At 32.1% G+C, this 26,617-nt stretch overlaps 1 protein-coding gene across 1 annotated transcript in view; it reads left to right on the forward strand.

Annotated features, from left to right (window-relative positions):
* The window catches only part of LOC134689184 (muscle M-line assembly protein unc-89-like), a 34,948-nt gene extending 12,374 nt beyond the window's left edge, over nucleotides 1-22,574 (forward strand). Inside the window, exons 8-23 of the mRNA XM_063549496.1 lie at nucleotides 835-967; nucleotides 2,884-3,059; nucleotides 4,044-6,731; nucleotides 7,311-7,893; nucleotides 8,232-8,308; nucleotides 8,568-8,597; nucleotides 9,448-9,583; nucleotides 10,388-10,566; nucleotides 10,956-11,167; nucleotides 11,639-11,762; nucleotides 12,326-12,461; nucleotides 13,105-13,283; nucleotides 13,882-16,821; nucleotides 17,403-17,478; nucleotides 18,464-18,735; nucleotides 21,210-22,574. Of these exons, the coding sequence (XP_063405566.1) occupies nucleotides 835-967; nucleotides 2,884-3,059; nucleotides 4,044-6,731; nucleotides 7,311-7,893; nucleotides 8,232-8,308; nucleotides 8,568-8,597; nucleotides 9,448-9,583; nucleotides 10,388-10,566; nucleotides 10,956-11,167; nucleotides 11,639-11,762; nucleotides 12,326-12,461; nucleotides 13,105-13,283; nucleotides 13,882-16,821; nucleotides 17,403-17,478; nucleotides 18,464-18,735; nucleotides 21,210-21,256 (7,988 nt within the window). The 3' untranslated portion in view covers nucleotides 21,257-22,574. The remainder of the gene's footprint in view (nucleotides 1-834; nucleotides 968-2,883; nucleotides 3,060-4,043; nucleotides 6,732-7,310; nucleotides 7,894-8,231; nucleotides 8,309-8,567; nucleotides 8,598-9,447; nucleotides 9,584-10,387; nucleotides 10,567-10,955; nucleotides 11,168-11,638; nucleotides 11,763-12,325; nucleotides 12,462-13,104; nucleotides 13,284-13,881; nucleotides 16,822-17,402; nucleotides 17,479-18,463; nucleotides 18,736-21,209) is intronic.
* The last annotated feature ends 4,043 nt before the right edge of the window (nucleotides 22,575-26,617 follow it).

Here is a 26,617-nt window from a genome sequence, read left to right on the forward strand (position 1 = left end):
TCAATTAAGAAAAATTAGTTGGGCTAAATATTTACTTTTAAAACAAATGAATTGGATAAGAAACTATGAGTTTTGTATATGGTCAATATGTTTTTGCTCTCTTTAAATATTTGATAACAACACAGATTAAAACATAGGATGAATCTAAATACACTCAAACCAACATTTTTAAAGCCATGGATATATAAAAAAGAATAGCCGAAATTTATCTCAGCTTAATTTAAATGTAAGTGTTGAAATCTTAATTATTTCTAAATTTATCAATTCCAAAAACTATGTTGTAAATCTTTTTAGAACTGAAGCACTGATTTAGATTTAAAATAATTCTCACTTTCTGTCCAACTACACATGAAGGCAAGTGAAACAGAAAACACTAGCTCATTAAAATCCAAAATGCATACTGTAAACCAACTTATTTTCCCGGATACTTTATTTCACGTTTTACGATTTCTAGTCCACTTCCCGGCTACTTGATTTAGCGATTTTCTTATCTACTTGATGTAGTTTGATAAGTAAAGATCCAAGTTAAACATATTCACGACGATTAATATTCTCGTTATATTTCTACTCGCGAATGTCGCAAAAATAAATCGATCACGAAAATAAGTTGATTTACAGTATCCTTCAATCTCAGTGACTTGTCAGTATCAAATATAGTTAAAAACAACAATATTTAGACAACTTTACCCTAAATATTTTAGACAAACACGAATTCATGTGTAGAACAGAAATTAATAGCTATCACACAACACAGGCATCAGCATTAATTGTTTGCACAAGCAGACAAATGATGACCACTGCTGTAACTTATTTTTTTGTGTTTATGAATTTCAGCAAGATTCAAACATGATATTGAATTTGAAAAGCCAACATTTGTGGAGGGAATCCACCATATTCATGTGAATGAGAGGCAGACAGCTACATTTCAAGTTATTGCAAAAGGGAAACCTAGGCCAGGAATAAAATGGTAAGGGGAAATGTCAAATGCAATCCTTATCCAGTAATATCATGATAAGAAGATAAAGGCTTGTCTTACCAGGGATAACATGGAACTGGGGAAGGGTCAAAGGTTATCCAAAGCCAGGAATAACTTGGTAAGAAGAAATGTCAAAAGTTATCCTAAGCCAGGAATAACTTGGTAAGAAGAAATGTCAAAAGTTATCCTAAGCCAGGAATAACTTGGTAAGAAGAAATGTCAAAAGTTATCCTAAGCCAGGAATAACATGGTAAAAAGAAATGTTAAAAGTTATCCTAACCAGAAATAACTTGGTAAAAAGAAATGTTAAAAGTTATCCTAACCAGAAATAACTTGGTAAAAAGAAATGTCAAAGGTTATCCTATGGAAGGAATAACTTGGTAAGAAATAATGTCAAAAGTTATCCTAAGCCAGGAATAACTTGGTAAGAAATAATGTCAAAAGTTATCCTTAGCCAGAAATAACTTGGTAAGAAGAAACATCAAAGGTTATCCTAAGCCAGGAATAACTTGGTAAGAAGAAATGTCAAAAGTTATCCTAAGGCAGGAATAACTTGGTAAGAAATAATGTCAAAAGTTATCCTAAGCCAGGAATAACTTGGTAAGAAATAATGTCAAAAGTTATCCTAAGCCAGGATTAACATGGTAAAAAGAAATGTCAAAGGTTATCCTAAGGCAGGAATAACTTGGTAAGAAATAATGTCAAAAGTTATCCTAAGCTAGGAATAACATGGTAAAAAGAAATGTCAAAAGTTATCCTAAGGCAGGAATAACTTGGTAAGAAATAATGTCAAAAGTTATCCTTAGCCAGAAATAACTTGGTAAGAAGAAACATCAAAGGTTATCCTAAGCCAGGAATAACTTGGTAAGAAGAAATGTCAAAAGTTATCCTAAGGCAGGAATAACTTGGTAAGAAATAATGTCAAAAGTTATCCTAAGCCAGGAATAACTTGGTAAGAAATAATGTCAAAAGTTATCCTAAGCCAGGATTAATATGGTAAAAAGAAATGTCAAAGGTTATCCTAAGGCAGGAATAACTTGGTAAGAAGAAATGTCAAAAGTTATCCTAAGCTAGGAATAACTTGGTAATAAGAAATGTCAAAGACATTAATACTAAGCCAGGAATAACTTGACAAGAAGAAATGTCAAAGGCATTACTAAGCCAGGAATAACTTAGTTAGAATAAATGTCAAAGGTTATCTTAAGCCAGGAATAATATGCATGCATATGGCAAGGGGAAATGTCAAAGGTAATCTGAAGCCAGGAATAACTTGGTAAGAAGATATGTCAAATGCTTTACTAAGCCAGGGATAACTTGGTAATGAGAGAAATGTCTTTGGCTATCATCAGTCAGAAATAATATGCATGCATATGGCAAGGGGAAATGTCAAAGGTAATCTCAAGCCAGGAATAACTTGGTAAATAGAAATGTCTTAGGCAATACTTAGCCAGGAATAACATGGATGAAACATCTCGCCCCAACCTCATTCTGTAGGCATTTGATGTAGCTGTTGGGCAATGAACAAAATAAAAGCAGGACTTTATACTGTGGTAAGGTTAAGATATATCATTTGGTAGAAATAATATCTTCCAAATATTACTTAAAAAAAATCATAATTTACTTTTTTGTCTCTTCAAATTGAAAATTTTGTCTCTTCAAATTGAAAAAAACAATGATGTTAGAAGTAAAACTATATTTTCTGTAACTTAAAAAATAAATATAGATGATATACTTTATATATTTAGATGTTTAGGTGGCTGTTAAAGGAAATCCCTCATTAGCAATACCACTATAGAGATATTTTATCATTTATTGGGCCATTTATTTCATGAAGACATAATTTTGAAATCTAAGTGAATTTTTTTGTTTTAAATTAGAATGAATAATAATATGTTTTGTGATTCAAGGTTTAAAGATGGAAAGCGTATTCAAGTTACACAGAAGACTACAATCCACAATGGTCAAAAGGGAGGAAGTATACTGATGATCCACATATGTGACTTCTCTGATCAAGGACTGTATAAAGTAGAGGCCCATAATATGGCAGGAAGGTGTTCTGGATCAGCTAAGCTTTCAGTTTTTGGTAAGGTTTTAAAATATGTGCTGTATTTTGCTCTTTAATTGTCCCCTGTGTCCAGTCTTCTTAGGGCTCTCACAGGTACAAATTGAGCTTGGCCAAATCATTTGAAATATGAAATGTTATTGGGGACACTTAAAAAGATTAAATTTGAATTCTACCCTATCATTTTTTCCCCATAGTTTTGCTGATTCTATTAAAGCAGAATATAACCAAATATTTTATTGAACTGTCACCAAATCATTTGAAATTTTGAAATACAGATACAGTTTGAAATTGTATAATTTTCAATTAAGTCTTTCCATGCTTATATATTTTTTGAAGTGAAAACCCTCTTAATTTTGTTTTAGTTTTCCTGAGAATAACTTTTATTAAGCCTCCAGCAAATCCTTTTGAAATTTGTAATATCATTAAGGATAATTATATAAATATCCAGATGGAATCAATCTGACCTATTCACTTTTGTCTTTCTAGATTCATGCCCCTTGATAAAGTGAAAAATAGGAAAATGTTTGGTTTCCAGACAACAATCATCCAAGTTGCCTAACCCTTTTTTCAGAAATAAAACTTTCCAGGTAACCAACAGACTATGTTGATGAAGTGCCCATGTTGTATGACAGTCTAACTCTGCATTGAGAAGACTAGTTGTGAATGCATTTTTCAGAGACAACAAAATTTACATAAAAACAAAAACAAACCAATGAGCAACAACTGCAATTACTCACAAAATGTCTGACTTCCTTTAATTTAACAATTTACTTATCTATTAATTTACAACAGAATGTTGTACATTTTTTTTTTTAGATAAGTCAAAACTAGACTGTAAAAGAGGCATGTATTTAATTTTATAGTTTTGTTTAAAAAATTAAAACAATATGAAATCAGCAGAGATTTCATCTATGAAAAAATTGTGATTAAGCTAGAACTAATGATATGAATATAAAACAATCCTTTTTTATTGACAATTTTTATAATTATCTATTTTGCCAGAATCAGGTACAAGGTTTACATGTGGAGAAAATGGAGATATAAAGATAATTCGCAGAAGAGATTCTTTAGAAGATGAGGAAATTGATACAGAAAACTTATCTGGTCAGACGCTTTCAAGTACCATGGAGAGAGAACAAAGTTCAGGGGTCAACAGAGGTGAAAGTGAAAGTTCAAGGGGTTTGGATGAAACAGACATTACTTTAATAAAGAGTAAGACGTTGATGTCTGCTGTTAATGGAGACTTGGAAATTATAGAAACTACAAGCAAGACTGAATCTGTAAAGGGATCAGCTGAATCTAATGAACAGGATAGGTCAGAAAGCAGGCAAGGACCAAAGGTTAAAAGTGAGAATTGTGAGTCTATGGCACTTACAAGGAGTTCTGACTTGAAGACGTCATCTACAACCAATTCGTCATTGAAGACGTCAGAGATTACCAACCATGAGAAAACTTCAGTAGATGCTAGGGAATCAACAGAGATTAAACGTTTAGATTTGAAAAGTTCAACAATCACAGATGAAAACAAAGGAGAGTTCCAGAACAAAGATGTTTCAAGGTCATTAAATGAATCAGAATCAATTGCCAGTGCAGACATCTCAAAAATTGAATCAGCAAGGTCAGTAGTTCAAAAGTCAACAACAGAGACCGAATCAAATGAATCTGTTACTGTAGACATAAAACAAGACAAAGTGCAGAATCAGAATGAATCTGAGACAAAGACGGTAGCTAAAGAAGGTGACTCTTTGGATGGACAAAGTGTTACAGGTGATCTCCAGAGAACTGCATCATTTGAAGCAATAGAAAAAGCCAGAAGATTATCGAAAGGTGATGTTAAATTAGAAAAGTTATACTCACCAAATGCTGATGGAAGTCTTTTGTCTTCTAAATTCAATAAATCAAATGGAAAACTTAGTAGGGGATCTTCAATTGATGAGTCTGAAAAACCAAGGAGAAAGTTAAGTAAAGGTGCCTCTGTAGAAGATTCAGTTAATGGATTAGCAAGTAGACGATTAAGTAAAGGCTCTCCTGTCGAGGATTCAGTCAACGGATTGGCAAGTAGACGATCCAGTAAAGGCTTTCAAGTTGAGGAAACAGGAAATGGAAAAATACATAGAAAACTTAGCAAGGGACTTTCTGTGGAAGACACAGGAAATGGAAGTAGAAAAGGTTCCCTTGAAACAAAAGTCACTCAGAAATCTTCGGAAAGCATGGAAAGTTCAAAGGTTACACAGAGATCTTCAGAAAATATGGACAGTTCAAAAGTCACACAGAGTTCTTTTGAAAGCATGGAAAGTTCAAAAGTCACACAGAATTCTTCAGAGAGCAAGGAAAGTTCAAATGTCACACAGAATTCTTCAGAAAGCATGGAAAGTTCAAAAGTCACTTGTGAAACAGACCAAATTTTACCAAAAAAAGACAATCAAACAATTAGTTCAGCAACAAGTTTAACTGATGATTCAGAAAGCCAGGGGACCAAGCTTGAATCTGATGAGTCAAAGGATGAAACTTTAACATTAAAGCAAGAGACAGTTGTAAAAGAAATTGTGCCTGAAAAAGCATCCAAAACTGTTGAGATTGAAAGTGATTCAAAACAAACATCAACAGAAATAACAACATCAGAAGACAAAGCCACAGATCAGATCAGATCAGCAGACAGTAAAAACTCACAAGAGGTTGTAACCAGTATTGATGCTGACATTGTAAAGACACAAACAATTGCAAACAATGAAAGTGCTGGGGATGAAGGTTTGGCAGATAAGGCAGAAGTAAAAAGTTCCTCTGAAAAGTTAGAGGACAGAATTTCAACCAAAGAGAAAGAAGATAATACAGACAACACAGATTTTATTAGAGAACAAATAAAGGAAGCAGAAGCAAGTTTAATTGTAGACATGAAGACAGATGCACACACTAGCCCTGTTCTAGCAGTTGAAACTACATCTGATATCAAATCAAATACAGATGATGCAAAGACAGAACAGTCACTTGAGGAAGAAACAAAGTCATACAATTTAGGTGCTCAGAGTTCAATTGAGGAATCAAAAGTTTCAGAAGTGTTAGTTGAAAGTTCACAAGACAAATGTTCATCTGACAAAGTTGATGCAGCTGTTTCTATGGTAACTTCTGAAAGTTTAGCAGTGAAAAGTTCAAGCCAAACAAGTAAATCAACAGAAAAGACAACCGAATCTTCAGAAGGAAAACAATTAGTGGAAACTGCAAACTCTGAAGTATCAGAGAATAAATCTTTAATGATAACAGCTCAAACAAATGTTGAAGAAACAGAGGAAATGAATTCTATTGAAGCATCATCAGTCAAAGTTTTGAAATCAGAAAAAGAAATGTCAAATGACAGTCTTACCAAAAACACTGATTCAGTAGCAAGTATAGAACAATTAGAAACATCGAGTGGAAAAGTAAAGTCAGCGACACAGACTTCTATAGAAGATAAATCCAGGACAACAAAAGGTCAAGAAATTGAAGAGAAATCTTTGTTAAGATCAGACAAGATGTTTGCTGGAGGAGAGGATGCAGAAATCACAACAGAAGAAGAAAGCAGTAAAATAGAAGAGAAAGAAACCATCTATACTACACCACCAAATATTGTCAAATTTCTGCCAAAAGTCGTAGAACTTAAAGACGGAGAAACATTGAAGTTCCAATGTCTGGTATCAGGTGAACCTAGACCGAAAGGTATGGATGACTATTGTTTAAGATAAGTTATGAAAATAAAAAATTAAGGTATTGTTTGAACCTAATACTGATTAGTCTGAATTTTAATTTAGAAATTTCGTGTACCAGAATTTTAAATATCTTAAGACTAGTTAATTTTTCTTAAAAAATTGTTGCACGTCTTATTTTTTTGGCAACAATATAAAGCTGCACAAATTTTTGACTTACAATTGTAAAGTCATAATTATTACTTAGTTCTTAGGATAAAACTATATTGATTATATGTAGAGCATTGAGGTACATGTTAATGAGCCTATCTCTACAGAATATAAATGACATTTGCTTAACATCAAAAGGTTGCCCAGTATTACTGATGACTCTTACAGATTTTCGTAAACTGTACTTATTAGAGACATAAAGTGGGTTTAATATACCAATTGAAACATGTATTTTTTGGCTTTATATTTACAAGTTTTCTTCACAGAGTTGTACCTTAAAATGGCCCCATAGATGATTATGTACAAGACTATATTATTATGATAACTCATTATCACAAATTAGTAACAGTTATGTTGTATATTACCTGTAAATGTTTTACAGTTGTTTGGCTGCATAATAAACAGAGAATAACATCTTCTTCTGACCACATAATACTGACGTCAAAAGAACAATATCATAATCTAGAGATTACTAAAACTAAATTTTTAAGGGATGCAGGAATTTATACACTCAAGGCAACAAATATTTCTGGTGAGCAGTTAAGTCATTGTGAAGTTCAAATTGAGGGAACTTTGAAAATATCAACTGAAGTTGTAGACAGCAAGGAAAAATTATCTGTCAATTCAGCAAGTGAAGAAATCAGTGCAATAAAGGAAAAATCAATTGATGTTGAAGACAAGAAAAATTTACAATCAAATTTGAAAAATGTTGATGAACAGAAAGATTTTAAATCAGATGTTAGTGAGAAGACAGATTTTAACACGAAGTCTTTAAATAGTGAAGAATTAATCACGAGTTCTTTGAGTGCTGATAAAAAGAAAGATTCTGAAGTAGAAGTTGATAGAGCTTTGAAAAAAGACTTAGACATCAGTATGGTTGAAGATAAAAAGGCATCTGCATTGGATGCCAAAAATGTTTCAGAGAAAACATCTTCTAATGTAAACAATGAAAGTCAATCCTCTAGGTATGTTATATAAAAGATTTTTTTTGAAGATTGACCTTTCTTCCATTTTCAAACCATATTGAAGTTAAATAATGTCGTTTTATAGAATAATGGGGACAGTTTATTCCATAAATATATCATTTAAGAAATTAGAGATAAGATTTGTGGACAGTTGAATTTTTAAATTATCTCCCTTTATAAGAATGACAAATAGCAAAATGCTTATCTCTTTTTCAGGAAAAAAATTAGGTTGAAAGAAATCTGTTATACATTTTAATACTGATGATTTGATAATGATCTAGTTTAAATTCTATTAATATCATCTAAAAAGGAGTTATATATTTTTTTCATTATATTAGAACTTCATCAACAAAGATGACTGGAGACAGAGAAGTTATTGAAATGGAAAGAATGGAATTGGTCCAGACAGAGACATGTAAGATTACATTTAATTTGGCGGAAACTATTGATAAATATCAATTTAATCAATATGTTTTGAAAATAATATCAATAAAAAATGACCATTTTTCGAAAAAAAAATCTAATAATGCACAACAATATTCGAAGGAATACTTTTACAAAATTTTATCATAGTAGATAGCTGTTTTTTGAAATTTACTATGCTTCAACACTGATATATGGAAACATTCATTTTGTTGGCATTTTTTCTTAATGACTTTTCATTGCTTAAACAGGTATGACAAATGCACCTTCATCTAAGAGAGGTAAACATCCCACCTGTGTTTTAGTGATTTGCTTCCTTTATTTACACTGTTTGAAAGGTTCAAGGCCATAATAAAAGAAGACATTTGTTTGCCCTAATCCTACATACCCAGTAAAAAGCTGCCAACTCAAAAATCTTTTATTGTCCTGATGGTTTTTTTACTCAGATAGACATTAAGACTAAGACCTTGAACACTTCGGTTTCTTTTTACCTTAAAAAAATGCCTACCTACCTACCCACTGTGTCTACCTTTTGGTAGGGTTAGAGCAAACCAAAATCTTTTTACTTCTGGCCCAAATCATCCACTACAGCCATATTGTGTGATGTGTGAAATTAAAACATGTTACATGTATTTCATTCTAATAGAAGAGTTAACTATGAAAAGAATGTTAACTTGGTACATATTGTGTTGATTAAATAAAGTTAATACATGAAATATGTACATTTCTATAATTTGAAGTGTTTGCATTAAAATATTTCTAAATTCACACCATTGCATGTTAAAGTAGATATCATTTTTTCTCTAATTATTAGAGGATTTATCCTTTTCCTGACCTGCTGTAATATATATATTTTAAACAGTATGTAGTTCCTTTGATCTCAGCTCTTCATTTGTCAAAATTTGAATTAATCAAATTATTTTGAACAAGTTACTTATTTTAAGTCATGTCCATTTAGAGTTAGGTTTATAATTTTGGCATTTGTAAACTTTGGACATCCATATAGTGATTTCTTGATGTCTCTGAAATTATTATTTTTTTTAATTTCTTTTTTTTTTATAGTAAAGTAAATGATTTTTTTTAAGAGATTTCAGTCCACATTATGAAAATGTTTTTTTGAAATGATTTTAGAAGAACAACATGTAGAATTAACTGGAAAACCATATTTTGCTGTACCACTCCAAGAAGAATATTGTCCAATGGAAAGAGATGAAAATGTTCGACTTTATGTTAAAGTTGGTGGAGAACCCTATTCACCTGCAAGATGGTTTGTATAAGATCAAATCTAGGAACTTTCAATTTCATAGTTAACACGCTGATTTAGATTAGCTGCAGTTTTCTGCAGTTTTTGGAAAGGAACCATATACATACTGCTTTGTGTGTTTGACCAAAATATGAATTGCTTTGATTAGAATTCTACTTTGCCATGAATACTACTGCACATTACATATAATTTTTAGGTAACCATTGATAGTCCCTATTAAAAGGATAAATCATTAAAATTGAGGGTTTCAAAGATATATAGTCTATTTGAGGTAAGGCCTTTATATATCTGGAGATTAATAATAACCTTACAAGTTCAGTTTGAGTCTCTGCATTACAGGTGTTAAAGTCCAGGACTTTTTTGGAAATTAATGGTTTTGAGACCCCAACCAATTATAGTTATGACATTGGTTGACCCATATAGTGTTGTCCTCCTTTTATTGCTGTCAGTCTATATTTATAAATACCAGATCTATGAGATTGCCGTTCAACAATTCAACATTGAATTTAAATACCATGAAATTCTAAAACATGAAATGACCAGACCATAATTTAGCTGAAACAGAAGTCAAATTTACACAGAGCGAGTTTATGCAAAAGAATTGAAATGGGTAGAATTTATATATAAATATATCGCGGTAAGGGAAGAACAAAAAAGTTGCAAAAGCAAATTTACAGATCTAACATTGTTGGGTTGATGTTTAGACGAGTTGTGTATATATATATATATATATACACTTAGGTCATGGAAGTGATAGAAAATATAGGTATACAATCTTAAATTAAAACATAACCCCTTTCGTTATAGGTTTAAAGATGGCGAAGAACTGGAATCCAGTAGAAGAGTAATGGTGAACTGGGATACAGTCACACAAGAATCTACTGTTGTTATTAGCAGATATAAACTAAAGGATGCTGGAGTGTATGAATGTCTGATCCTTTCAGAAACTGGTGCAATCACAACTAGGACACTGTTAAACTTAAAAAGTAAGTATCATTAAATACAACAATACTTGAAATATTTATGAAATTATGAAATAGTTAGGATTCTTTATTGTGTTTTCATGTTTATAGATATATATTACAGTCAAATTTAAAGGAGGAAGAATTACTTATACACTGGATACATAATATACATACAAAAACAGGAAGATGTGTTATGATTGCCAATGTAACCAGAAATAAAATGAAGATGTATGTTTTATAAATATTCTGCTTTTAGAAGTTTCCATAACGAAAAGAAATGTATCACACAAAACTTCTGTACCTGTTACAGGTAGGATGTCAAACCTCAGTATTCTAATACTGTAGAAGTAACTATTAATCTATAAGCTTGAAAGATTTATCAAAAGTAATGTCAAGATTTATTTGAACAGGATTGGAGACACAGAGAGTAGAGACCAAGTTACCACATGAGACACCAGACATGGATGTTCCATTGATATTATGGCCTATTAAGGATACAACAGTATACAAAGGACAAGAAGCCTACTTTGAATGTGGTGTAGACAAGCAGCCTAATGTGGAGGTCAAATGGTATAAAGATCAAAGAGAAATTAGACTAAAGAAAAGGAAATATAATTTTACGGTATGTTTATAAAAAACACCATTTTTCTGGACCCCTAAAGTCATGTTAAATTGGATTTTCATTATTTCATTTATTCCTGTCCACTGATATGGTAGTTGATTTTTGAAAACATTTCAAAACTTTGCTGTTTCTCGATACTAAATGGAGAATTAAATAACTCCTTTATGAAATTGAAATTTCCACAAAGAAAAAAAAAGAAATAACCAGAGTTATATCCCTTTATAATATGAAAATACTTTTCGTTCCTTTTAAAAATTGAAATCTATAAATAATTAGGGGAAGGTTAATCTGTGCATACATTAACCTTAGATTTAAAGGAAAGCAATGGTTTGCATACATTTACCTCAGATATGATGCCTGGCTCTTTAAAGGGAGATAAGTATGTGCAATCATTAACCTTGGAGATATTGAAGTTTCAAAGTAAAGCAATGTTTTACATTCATTAACTTAAGATCTATTGGCTATTTATAGGAAACTAAAGGTGTTCATACTTTAACAGTAGAAGATGTCCAGGAAGCAGATCTTGGTAGCTATACATGTGAAGTTTATGGTACTGATAGAACAGTGTCTGTTAGTGCTAACATCTTACTAAAAGGTAAGTTGTATCAAGTTCATGCATTCTGAAGCATATAACACTTTCACTTCGTTTTCAAAGATCTCTCTTATTGTTTTTGGGAAAACTTTTCTTTAATTGCCTTATACAGAAAGAACACAATGCAACTTAGAAATATAAGAACAATAAAAACACCAAAAGTGCATGTTCAATACAAGTAAATAAAAAAATTCAAATAAATTGCATATAAAAGTAAAACAAGATGCAGCCAAGTGTTTTTACTTTCAACTAATTTGTGAACTAGCCTTGCTGCCAGTCATAAACTTATTTGCTGTCAGTCATAAACTTATTTGCTGCCAGTCATAAACTTATTTGCTGCCAGTCATAAACTTATTTTTAAGCACAGAAACTTACAACAGGTGTTATGTGTTATATGGTTATACTTTTGATGTGCAATTAATCAGGATTTTGCATTGAACATATACTTATTCAGATTCTATCCTCTGTGCTGTATCTGACACAGACGATGAGTTAAGATATTTTCAGCATGATTCAATCATTAGATGTATAGACACATTCTGAATTTATGAATTTCTCTTTTGCAGCTGAGAAGAATAAAAGTATTGAAATAGGTCCCCCTAAGTTAACAGTACAGCCTGACAGTCTGATGGGCATAGCTGCTGGGGAAACTGCTGTATTCAAATGTTCAGCAGAGGCTAATCCTCCTCCACTTTTCAGATGGTATATAACAAATTATTTTAACATTTAGTGATCTAAAGTTAGAATAAAAATGATATTAAAGAAAAATATATATCTTTTAAGAACATTATTGACCTATAATGGTTTACCTTTTTTAAAATTGTTATTTGGATGGAGAGTTGTCTCATTGGCACTCACACTGCATCTTCCTATATTTATTAGTATGTAAAAAGGAATATTTGCTTGTTATATACTGTAAAGTAGTAAAACATGTTTAAAACTTGAAACTTTGGCTATAAATCTCAGAACTCATGGGAGCTACTAATGCATAATCACATATACAAACATTATAAAACTGTCTCTTCATTTATTTTCCTGGGTACCAACTTTCGTGGAGTAAGGAAAACTTGCATGTTTGTGGACATTTGATTTCATGTTTTTTTTCCAAAACCTGCATACACGCCTACAGAAAATTTGTCATTCTTTGAACATTTAATATCTTGGTTAACCTTTGCCATCAAAATCCACAAAAATTGGTATCCAACGAATAATAATGAATCCACAGTAAGTGCATTATTTAATGATTTATGGTAAACAAGTTTAGTTAGTTGGACTGATTCACCATTTACACCATGATTCCTGCCACTTTCAACCCCTGTTTTATATGTATTTAATTGTATTTTAGGACAAAGGATATGGTTGATATAACCCAATCACCTAGAGTAAAAGTATCAATGTCTGACTCGGGACAATCTACATTGACCATCTCAAATGCCATGTATAGTGATCGTGGAATGTATGTCTGTATTGTAAAGAACAGATTGGGCAGAGTTAAAACCAGAACCAGTCTACATATTGGGGATGGTAAGGTTACACAACAAAATCATTGTGTGAGAAGAAAAAGTCAAATTTAATCAAGATGGATATATTTTTCATATAAACAATGAAAAATAATGTAAATAGTTACTTTTACTTTTAGTGAAAACAAGATGAATCTAGTCATACTATTTTAAGGGCAAGGATTGTAGTGAATTTAGATCAATTCACATTTTTTGGGGTCAATCTTTTACGTTTTCTCTTAAAATTCTACAACAAAAAGATATTTTTTCTGGAGATTTGATCAAGATGATAACAATGATACTATGTTTTACAGATAATCAAAGATCTTACATGATCAGATTACTTACCAAGATTTATCAATTATAATTGTGTTTGTGAATTAGCCGTTTCAGAATCTAATGCATCCTGGGTAATATTTTTAAAAGCGTACACCATAGCGTTTTGATTGGTTTGAAACGTTATAAACAATGGATATTCAACCAATAACGTAACGTTATTTTCACTTTGGGGTACGAACAATGAAATTACCAATGATGCTTTAGATTCTGAAACGGCCAATTATGTATTGATTTACTTAGATTAAGGGAAGATAAGTTTCTAACAAATTTAAATTTACTTTTAGAATATAAAGAAAGAGATGTGAGCAAGTCAGTTAGAAGGGAGTCCACCAATACAGATATATCTGTTGAGGATACTGATATAATTACCAAGAAAACTACGCTTGACCTTCTCTCTGAAAAACTAGATGAAGTAGATATTGTAAAAAGCAAAATAGTGTTGGAATCAAAAGGAAATCATAAATTTACATCAGAAGATGGCGTTGATGGTGTTGAAACACACAGTAAAATTGTGGGAGAGTTTGAGGTTGATCTTGGCGAGGAAGCAAAAGCTAAATTGGCAGAAGAGGTAGCAAAAACAGATAGAATAGAGGCTGAAAAGTTTATTTTACTAGCAGTTATGGAAGCAGAAAAAGCAAACAAAATAGCTGAAGAAAAAGTGAAATTAGCAAAGGAGAAAGCAAAATTAGTAACTGAAGTAGCTGCAGAAGATAGAAATGAAGCGAAGAAAGCAGCCTTGATAGCAGCAGAGGAGGCAGAGAAAGCTAGAATGGAAGCAAACGAAAAAATAAGGATAGCTGCAGAGGTAGCAAAAAAAGATAAAATAATTGCTGAAAGAGTAGCATTACTGATGGAGAAAGAAAGGATAATTGCTGAAGAGTCACAGCAAGCAAGAATTTTAGCAGTAGAAGCTGAGAAAGCCAAAATTGCTGCTGAAGAAGCTGAGACAGACAGAATTGCTGCTGAAAAAGCTGAGAAAGCCAGAATGGCTGCTGAAAAAGCTGAGACAGACAGAATTGCTGCTGAAGAAGCTGAGAAAGCCAGAATTGCTGCTGAAAAAGCTGAGACAGACAGAATTGCTGTAGAAACTGAAAAACAAGAAGAAACACCTAAACCTAAGAAGAAACACAGAATGACGTTTGAAGAAGCTGAGACACTTAGGCTTGAAGCAGAAGTTGAGGATGGTATTGATAATTCCGAAAATGTATCATCAGAGAAAGACAGTAATGGTGTTACAAAACAAGTTGAGGAAGCCAGAATTGCTGCAAAAGCTGAAAAAGGTAGAATTGCTACTATAAAATCTGAGGAATCTGAGGAAGCTAGAATTGCTGCTGAAGAAGCAGAAAAAGCAAGATTTGCTGCTGAAAAAGCTGAGAAGGCCAGAATTGCTGCAGAAGAAGCTGAGATAGCCAGAATTGCTGCTGAAGAAGCTGAGAAAGCCAGAATTGCTGCTGAAGAAGCAGACAAAGCCAGAATTGCTGCTGAAGAAGCTGAGAAAGCCAGAATTGCTGCTGAAGAAGCTGACAAAGCCAGAATTGCTGCTGAAGAAGCTGAGAAAGCCAGAATTGCTGCTGAAAAAGCTGAGGAAGCTAGAATTTCTGCTGAAGAAGCAGAGAAAACCAGAATTGCTGCTGAACAAGAAGTCACAGCTAGAATTGCTGCTGAAGAAGCAGAAAAAGCCAGAATTGCTGCTGAAAAAGCTGAGAAAGCCAGAATTGCTGCTGAAGAAGCAGACAAAGCCAGAATTGCTGCTGAAGAAGCCGAGAAAGCCAGAATTGCTGCTGAAAAAGCTGAGGAAGCTAGAATTTCTGCTGAAAAAGCAGAGAAAACCAGAATTGCTGCTGAACAAGAAGTCACAGCTAGAATTGCTGATGAAGAAGCAGAAAAGGCCAGAATTGCTGCAAAAGAAGCAGAAACTGCCAGAATTGCTGCAAAAGAAGCTGAGAAAGACAGCATTGCTGCAGAAACTGAAAAAGATGGAGAAACAACTAAACTTAAAAAGAAAAAACACAGAATGACATTTGAAGAAGCTGAAAAACTCAGACTTGAAGCAGAAGTTGAGGATGGTCATGGAAATGCAGAAAATATATCATCAGAGAAAGACATTATTGAAGTTACAGAACATGTTGAGGAAGCCAGAATTGCTTTAGAAGCTGAAAAAGTTAGAATTGCATTAGAAGAAGCAGAGACAGCAAAGATTGCTGCAGAAGATGCAGAAAATGCCGAAATTGCTGCAGTAGAAAGTGAGAAAGCCAGAATTGCTGCAGAAGAAGCTGAGAAAGCCAGAATTGCTGCAGAAGAAGCTAAGAAAGCCAGAACTGCTGCAGAAAAAGCTGAGAAAGCCAGAATTGCTGCAGAAGAATCTGAGAAAGCCAGAATTGCGGCAGAAGAAGCAGAGAAAGTGAGAATTACTGCTGAGAATGCTGAGACAAACCAACTTGCTGCAGACACTGAAAAACAAGAAGAAACACCTAAACTTAAGAAAAAGAAAAACAGAATGACTTTTGAAGAAGCTGAAAAACTCAGACTTGAAGCAGAAGTTGAGGACGATTATGGAAATGCAGAACAAGTTGAGGGAGACAGAATTGCTGCAAAAGCTGAAAAAGATAGAATTGCCCTAGAAGAGGCAGAGACAGCAAAAAGGGCCTTAGAAGAAGCAAATAAAGCCAGAATTGCTGCCGAGGATGCAGAGATATCCGGGATGGCAACAGAAGAGATAAAAAAAGCTAAAATAGCTGTAGAAGAAGAAGAGAAAGCTAGAATTGCTACAGTAGCAGAGAAAAAACAAATTGCTGTAGAGGCACAGGAAAATGAAAAAGATTCTAGGGTGACGCTAGAAGCAGATGAAATGGCGAGCATAACCAGAAACAAGAAGATACACAGAATGACATTTGAAGAAGCTGAGAAACTGAGGCTTATTTCAGAGACTGAAGAAACGAAAATACAGAGTAATAATCTTGAACTGTCTATGAACAAAAATAACATTCCAGACTCTACAACTACTGTCAGTACAAGTATAGAAAAATCTAAGAGTTCTAGTAGTTCATTACAGTCAATGAACATATCTACAGAAGAAACATTTCAATTGCAACGACAGACAGCTGCGTCAATAACTTCAGAAAGTATAGAAGAAGTAGATGGTGCTGGATTTTCTAAAATGTCAGCCAAATCAGTTCAGAAGTTGGAGTCAAGTCAGGCAAATGTTTTGGAGACAGCTGGGAAAGGTTAGTGATATATGATTAGCTAAGAAAAACATTGTTACAGCTTGTGCCATCACTTGACATCTTAATTCTGTTCTTTTGTTATTGTAAACAATTAAAATTATCTTCTACAGAGTTTCTGGGCAAACAAACTCTAAACTTGGGCTGTCTCAAATTAAGGGCAAAAATTTACAGAATTTAATTTTAGACCATCACTGACTTAAACAATTGAGTGTAGTAATTATGAATAGAAAAAATAAAATTTAAATTCCATTTATGAGCTTTGAGTTTGTGTAAATATTTGAAGTCTAACATAATACTTCTGATAACTGCACTCCACTGATAATTTTTAACTTGATGACGAATATAGTAAAATTGAGAATGAAAATGGGGAATGTGTCAAGAAGACAACAATCTGACCAAAGAGCAGAAAACAGACCAAGGCCACCAATGGGTCTTCAACACAGCTAAAAAATCTCACATCTGGAGGCAGTCTTCAGCTAGCCCCTAAGCAAAAATATGTACTTGTTTTATTGTACAATGTTTTTATATATATTTTTTGTTGGTAGAATGTTTTAATCTGACCTTGTCCTTGCTTATTGTAGGTCAAACTTGTGAATTAAAGCAGTCCTCAGTGTCTCCAATTGACTCCGCACAACAAGAAGTAGCTAATCAGATAAGGTATTATTTAACACTGAATGTTAATTTAACATGGATAGTTGTTGCTGTAATAATTCTTTATCTTGCATTTGAATTTAGGATTCAGTCACCTCATAAGTAATATTAATGATTGTTGAGATTTTTAAAACTTGTTTAGTTAATTTTATTGACCATGTAGTTGTTTACATATCAAAGGCAGATGTTTTTAGTTATTTTTATGTTATATTTAGTTCTTTAAAAACTCAGGATTCAATATAAAGGCATTTTGAAAGGTAGTGTTCATAGAGTAACCACATTTATCAATTTTGATGAATTTTATATTATATTTACTGATACCTTACATTTTTCGTATTAACTTAAAAAAGAAATTTTCTTATTCATAGAAAATAATTAAGCTCCTTGAGAATTTCAGAAAATTTATATGCATTATAACTTAAATAAGAGAAAAGAATAAATAAATTTTGAATTTTCAGAAAAAAGGTAAATTCACCTATCAAGTTCTTTCAATTTATTTTTTCTTTCAAAAAAAATGCTGAGGAACAATTGATATTAATCTACCTGATTTGAATTCTGAATTTCTGGTACAGTATAATTTGACTTTTTTCTACATTTGTTTAGTTTACACAGTGATAAAAGATATCCTAGATACCCAAAACATAAGCAAAAATATATCTTTGACAAAATTGGAGCTATTATTGAAAAGTAAATTCATTTTTTAACTGTTCTAATGTCATAAAATGTCTTGAAAAATATTTTTTAAAAACTGAACAAATTTTAAACTAAATAAAATCTGGGACATCTTTTAGCTAGCTTTATAATGTACTATGAAGCAAACTTTGGCTGATTTGTAGCAAGATTTTATAACTAACAGCATCAAGCAGAATTGTTTAGCTGACTATTGTTGGTAGTCCAATAACTACCATTAGTTATTAATTCGACTGAGAATTTGTTGGTAGTTTTAATTAATAAGATCTACTAAGGAACAACTACTAATATTTATTAATAGACATCAGCTTCAAAAGCAGTTATCAGTTGGTGGAAGTTCATGTGAGATTTTAGAAGTTTCAACTCGGCGTGTCACCAAATCAACAGCAGAAGCTAATACTGTTGAACACAGTGTTTCACATCATCACATTCATCATCCACCAGAAATTATTGTCTCCCCTGATTCCAAACGTGTTCCAATACACAGTGAATTAGAGATCACAGTACGAGCCAAAGCTTCAAAACATGCTAGAGTCAGATGGGTTCATGATGGCGAAACTGTTACTTTTAAAGGTAATGGTTAATGTTGACTCACTCCTTCCTACCATAGCAAGTTCTGTAGATCCTATCTGATTGCTGAATTCTTGTCAACTATCAACACAGTTTTTAACTGTTTACTTTCTCTTTTCTCCTTTCTTATTTTCCAGTTTTATTTTGTAAGTAAATTGAATACATAAATTGATAACTCCAAACCTCCTTCAGATTCTTCCAACTTGTAACTGTCATTAAACATTTTTTTATACCGGTAGAGGTGTAATACCACCAAATCATGGTATGTCACATCCGGTTGTATACGAAAGTAGGTCTAAAAAAATATTCCCTTGAATTTGACCGTTGTAGGTAATTAATCCTACATTTTATTGCAGTAAAACTATTTCTGGGTCACAAACATATGTCTTGGGTATTTCTAAACACCATTATTTTTTATTTGTGATTTCTATAGAAAATTTTGTAATCTTGAGGTTACATGGTGACTAAACCTTGTGCACATAATAGAATAAGGGGAGAAATTTGATTGGTTAACTTCCAATGATGGTTATTTTCTTATATGCAATGAAATGTTATGTGAAAATTTTTCTATAGAACTGGACAGGATAAAACTTTACTCATGCCAAGTATTTCTTTATTTGAAACAAAGATAAATTCTGCACAATTTTTTGAAAAGTGCAAATTTAACAAAGACTAATAGGGGAAAATCAATGGTGGTATTACACCTAGATGAAAACAGATTGTTACCCATTCTACCTAGCTTTTAAGTTTTTATAGAGTTATTTGATTTCTTAGATATGTCTTAAAGGTAGGCTGTTTCCTCTGTCTCTAAGTTGGTAATGAATGTTGAATTTTTCTCTTTTATCAGCTTTCCTTAGATGTAAACCAGACTTATCCCTCCACTTAGTACTGATTAGTTTTTTTTTAATATTTGGAAATACAATGGTGTCTCCTCTCTTCTCCTTGGCATGCAGTGAACATTGTTAATTTAACATCTCTGTTGTGGGTTTATAGATTCTAAATGACTTTTTGATTTGACATTATAGTCAATACAAGTTTCATATTCTAAGATATTGACAATTTGTTTTATCTTGAATATGCATGAGTCATCTGCCATCAATTAGGTAAAAGGCAGAAAAAAATATGAATGGTGGAACTTCCTTTGTGTTATTTTTAATACAGCATTTATATTGACTTTCTACATAAATGGATTCCGTCAACTGTCTTTATTAACTCATGAATGTTTACCATTTTCTTTAGACCAACCAACATCTAGAAAAAAAATTGATGGTAAGACAAAACCTACAAAATTAGAACTTAACAATTCTGTTGACTTAGCAATTGCTTTTTACAGACTTCAGTAGTCTAGATTATTAGGTGCATGTTAAAATGTACAGTGATAGTACAAATATTATGATAGAAGCATGTGGAGTTTGTAAGAGACCAATTTTATGAGAAATACAGATCTCTACACCTTCACTACTCATGAGAGTCCTGCATTGTCGGTAACTAACAACATGGGTAGTACGTCAGTTTAAATACAGTTGACACCAATAAGTGATGGAGCTATTAGTCCTTTCAAGTCATGAGTATGTGTGTATTCAATATATAGTTGCTAACCAATATATTGTATAGCAATACAAGACAAACTAAATAGTATCTTTTCCCATTATAAAATTTGATGAGAAAATGTTCATATTCAAGGTTAAAGTTCAACCTACATTAGGTGTTTCAGAAAATGTCAAAACATAAGAGGATCAAGATATGTATCAAGCGTTCAACTTAAAACTAGCTACATGTATTTAATTATTACGGGGTTTAGAAATATATATTCTTTGGTTGCTTTTTTTTTCATGGTACGTCAAAAAGATTATTCTCCAGGGTTTATATGTGAATGATAGAGACTTGGTCTTGGATACACTTCTAATAATGTAGCCTGTATGTTATTTTTAATTTAAAAAACGCAGTATTAGAAAGTTGTCATGTTAGGCATTTAACAGGATTATGCTTAGTACACTAATACATTAGAAAAGCATGTCAGTGAGTTTCAGGCTTAGCTTTGTACATTTTACTGCATATTTATATTTGATGCTTAAATTTTGCTGCTTATTTTGAAAATATTGATTAATTTTACCTCTTTATGAGATGTTTTGACGTTTTGGGCATAGGTTTACACATACCTAAATGACTTTTGGTAAACGACATATAAGGTAAATAATGATGTAATCACCAGTGCTAATATTACTTACAAACTCTATTGAATCTACTTAATATTTGGCAGCAAACTTAAGTAAAAATGTTTCAGGCAAACAAAAGTCTCCTTGGAGTCCCTAATTGATGTAAAAGCAACTACCGGTATATATTTCAAGCTTTTGTTTATCACCAATGTTGATTTTATAGGAAAAGAAATACAATACATGCAGTTGTAATAGAATTCAATCTATTAATTTACCATGTTTACATATTACTATTAATTCATTCATCTATTTTATTTTTAGGGCGACATTATGAGTTGATTACAGAAGAAGAACCCATAAAAGAATAAAAACAATAGCTTTTAATTGTTTGTAAATAGTAGGAAATAATAATTTAGATTTACTTCTGTGATAAATAATTCCTTTGTTATATGTGTGATATAAATATACTGTCAGTAGTGTTATATGTAAAATGAGAACTTCCCTGAGTTTGGAGCACAATATAAATGAATAACATGAAGAAAATCTACAATTGTCAGATTATACTAGCTGTTTTTTTATAACTAAACGGTTATGACTATACAATTATTTCGAGTTTCAAAATTTTTATTTATAATTCAGACATGATTTTAATTGTGTTGCTAACAAAATCATTTCCATACACAACTGTCTTGGACTAATCATTTGTAAAAATAAGTAAATGGTTCCAAAATTCAATATTCAAAAATATTTGTAAACTTTGATATGTGTTTGTTGAATAAAATGGGTTTGAGATAAATGTTTTATAGTATGATGTTTATACATTTTATTGTTTACACTGGTTATAGTTAAGGTTTTTCGATTATGTTTTAACAATTATATTCATGTCCATCTTCTATCCTGATTTGAAGGGTTTACCTTACCTGAGTCCTTTCTCAAATTCATTTCCAGAATCATGTACCTTTACTTTGAAGTTATCATTTGAAGGGACTGTTTTCATTGGCCGACAAGTTGAACTAATTTTCCAACAAAAACCTTATTGATAATAACTTTGAGCTCACAAGAAAAAAAATATGAATAAAAGTGGTAGAATCCCTATGCAACTCTTCTTTTTCATAAAAATCTTTTTATTTATATTTTTTCTTGTTAGCTTAAGGTCATTATCCATAAGGTTTTGTTGTAAAAATTGAGACAGAATAAAAGTGTTTTTGGTTATTAATACAATATTAAAAAAAAATTGCAGGAAACCATAAGCAGCATTTTTAATGAACTTGGTTTATCCAAAAAGTTAGCAGCCACTTAAAAAATGTTTATACACTTTTATTCTATCTCAACTGTTTAGTATTTAAAATGATTGCAACTGTCTGACCATTCCACTGTAGCTTTGAGTTGCAATAAACCAGCATTTCTTTACTTTCAAAGGGAGATAACTTGTATCAAATTTTATCTTTATAGCCAAAGATGTATGTTACTAGTTATTAGTCTCAGGAAAGGATTTATTTTCTACCTGTTATCCTATATGTTGAATATTTGACTGTATCATGTTATAGCACATGATTATATTATTAACCAGTTCTTTTGATGTTGAAAGTTTGACTTCACAAAATTACATGATTGTTATGTACACCTGATATTCTAATGTTGATGGGTTGTTGTCTCCAATGAATGGCAATAAAAATAAATCTAGTATCTCAAAGTTAGTTTTTGTCATGGAAATGAATTTAGTTTAGCTTTAGTTTTTTCGAACAACTTCAACTGTGTGCAAACAGTCAACAATATATAAATAAGTATGAGTTAAAATAAGTGACTTTATGAAATTATAGGTCACAGTATGGCCTTTTACAATGAGAAAAGTACAATATGTATACTGGGCTATAAATGGGCCCCAACATGACAAATGTGAAACAGTTCAAGCGACACAAGCGAAAAAAAAAACCTTCAATTTATAGCATAACTATCTATTAAACATATATGACATACACTAAACTACAGGACCATGACCTAAGACTGGCACATGTATAATGTGGCAGGCTTCAACATGTTTGTGAGTGCTCAACCCTCCCTCTAACCTGGGACAGTGATGTAATAGCACTACAGAAGTGCAAACTGAAGTATCAGTTACAAATGGCTCAACTCAATAGATTGATATGACATACAAAACAACTACAAACCAACTAAAAACATTAGACATAAAGCACTGATATAAGAAAACTCACAGTTGCAGAAAGCTAGTTCAAAGCCAATTACAACTTGTAAATAAATATAATGTTCTCCCAGACTAAATTGTCAATCAGGACACAAGCGACAGATTTAGTGTAGGAGAAACACTGTCAATAAACTGTTGGACAGGAAGAAGACCTATGGCTTTCATTTGAAATTTTCCCAAAAATGCATGAGTTTCAATTGATATTGATTAGCTGTGTACCAAAAAAATCAAAGTACATGTATTAACAATTCACAAATATAAAATCACAAAGGAAGATTATTTTTAGCTGTGGTGGTCCGATCATGTACTATCTAGCCATTCACTCCCAACAAACTTTGCATGAGTATTTAGGCACTACTGTGTCTGAAAATGGCTAAATGACAGCAACCAAACATTATATGGCTTCTACATATAACCATATAAAATTTACTAAATGACCTTTCACAAAGGTCACACTATCAATATATGATTGTTTGAGAACTGTATGTGTGTAACACCACTTTCAGCACTATTGGTTATTTTGTGATGATTATTTTTTATTGGTGGAGGAAGCCATAGTGCCATTAGAAAATAATGACCTTCAGAGGATAACATCAATTTATAATATAGCTGTCAGCAGCACATACTATTTGTATGGTCCATTTGTCAATCTTAGGTGGTTTTGATTAATCTGTGTCTTCCATATCTTTGATACTTTTAGTAAAAGCTCAACTTTGATGTATGAAATTATTTACAGTGTTATTGTCTCTCTTACAGGTTTCATATTACCCTGACCTCATTTTCATATTACCCTGACCTCATTTTCATGGTTCATTGACATTTACTTTTCAAAGACTAATCACTATTAGCAATAATCAACCAAGTTTAATGTAGGGTGTACACGATTGTCTGGTAGTGTTCTTCTGACCTTGATCTCATTTTCATCGAACATTGATAATGTACCTAATACTTGTTAAACGTTCTACTTCAATGCCTTCATTTTGAAGACTTTCAACATGAATTAATCTTGATCAGTAGGAAAGGCTTAATAATTCAGCTTGTCCACCCTTGTTTTACTACCTAACACAGGTTGCAATGTCCCAATGTAATTTATTTCCCACATAGATGCACAGTATTATGGTGTCAGGAGTGAGGACCATTATAAACTGACCTCATTATTACTTGAAAGACTTTTGATGTTTTGTGCAGAGCAAACATAAACTTCAGAAAAGTAACTCCATACGGGTACTTCAGATATATACATTTCATATAATTGTTTCTAAGAAGATTTCAAATCTTCTTCTTCTTCTTCTTCCAGTAAGCGGCCACCGTCAACTGGTTGACTATTCTGCCACATTTATGGAGTGCGCGCATGTATAAAATTTTTAAATTTAACAAAAACAAAAACTAGGTGAATTTTATATACAAGTGCAAATAAAAACCTGTCAATTTAATTACTGACGGAGCTGAGCCTTGAAAGATTCAGGACTCGGGGCAGAGACCTTACAGTTGGGCAAGGTGTTCCACTCTCTTATTGTTCTATGATTTAATGCATCATATTCAAGCTTAAAAATTATAACATGTGTTCCAAGTAGAGTTAGTAATGATTAATTTCACTATTTTTTTTCATAAACATTTGATTACGGCAAAAAATGGCTGAATACCTAAAAAACTTTTGTACAAACAAAACAAGAATGCACATGCTGAAATGTTTTGCCTTTTTTACTTAGTCCTAAATATAAAACTTTTCAACAACTATCATGACTATCACATCAATTTAACATGAACCAAGAAAATGAGGTCAAGGTCGGATAAACCAATAACACCTTACAATCATTCCATATTACACCAAATATACTTGACTGTTTGTTGATGTGATTCATAGGTGATTTTCGTTTTTTTTATATAGATACGACTGTTGGGTTTTTCCTTTTGAATGGTTTTACACTTGTAATTTTTAGGGCTCTTTATAGCTTGCTGTTCGATGTAAGCCATGGCTCACATGTTAAAGTCTGTACTTTGACCTATAATGATTTTTCTTTAACAATTTGTGACTTGGATCTTGAGTTGTCTCATTGGCACCAATACCACATCTTCTTATATCTATTTAAATATAGTTGACCTATTGCACATTGAAGAATCAAACTCAATCAGGAAAACTTGCCATTGATCAATTAACTATTTAAATGAAGCCAAAGTCAGATGAACCATGCCAGACAGACATCTTTACCTTAAAATTATAACATACTTTTACAGTTGACCCTTTACATGTAGTATCTAATTAACAAACCAAACCAGGAAAAAGGATGATTGACCAATGAACCATGATAATGATGTCATGGTCAGACAATAATTGCAAGACAAACATATACACCCTACAATTACCAATACAATACAACCAAGGTGGTTAGTATTAGAAAAAAATGACCAAAAACAAAAATTAAACATTGACCAATGAACCGTAAAAATGAGGTCACAGTCAAATAAAACATGCCAAACTGACATGTACATTGAAAAATATTCTCAAACACCATATATAGTTGGCCTATTTCATACAGTATAAGAAAAACAGACCAAAACACAAAAACCTAACATTAACCACTGAACCATGAAAATGTGGTTAAGGTCAGATGTCACCTGCCAGATGGACATGTACACCTTACAATCTTTCATTATACAAAATATATTAGACCTATTGCATACAGTATTAGAAAAACAGACCAAACTACAAAACCTTGACTATAACTACTGAGCCATGAAAATGAGGTCAAGGTCAGATGACTCCTGCCAGTTGGACATGTACACCTTACAACATTTTATACACCAAATATAGTAGACCTATTGCTTATAGGACTGAGATATGTCCTTAACCACAAAAACTTAACCTTGTTCACTGATCCATGAAATGAGGTTGATTCCAAGTGAAAACTGTCTGACAAGCATGAGGACATTTCAAGGTACACACATACCAAAATTGTTATCATATTACTCATAATAAGAGAGAAATTAAGAAAACTAAAAATGTTCACACTTTTTCAAGTAGTTACTGAACCATGGAGGTCAAGGACAATGGACACATGAAAGATGGAAATTTCGTAACATAAGGCATCTAAATACAAAGTATAAAGGATCTAGGTCTATGACCTTCTGAAATATTAAGTTTTTCAGAGGTTAGCCAATGTCGGCTGGTTGATTACTAACCCTATGTCAAGATGTCTGCCACAAAAGTCACAGACTTGACAACAAGGAGCCATCTATTCAAATATGCATTTAATTTAAAGTAACAAACTGCTTTATAATATTTTTTGCCTTGTTTTGTATGAATTATTTCTAGAGCCATTCAAGAGAAGAAATTTTCAGTATAACAGAAAAAGGACATCAAGTGAAGTTACTAAGAAAGGTAATCTTATAATGGTAGAATTTGTCTAAAGATAAACAGAGCTGACTCAAGCATTATTAAAGCAGCATTTGAGTTTTACTATAGACACATTGAAAATTAATGGAAAATTCTTAACATTGGAAATTTATGACAAAAATCAAATCAAAA

Source organism: Mytilus trossulus, chromosome 1, assembly GCF_036588685.1.
Source record: "Mytilus trossulus isolate FHL-02 chromosome 1, PNRI_Mtr1.1.1.hap1, whole genome shotgun sequence".
Classification (NCBI taxonomy): domain Eukaryota; kingdom Metazoa; phylum Mollusca; class Bivalvia; order Mytilida; family Mytilidae; genus Mytilus; species Mytilus trossulus.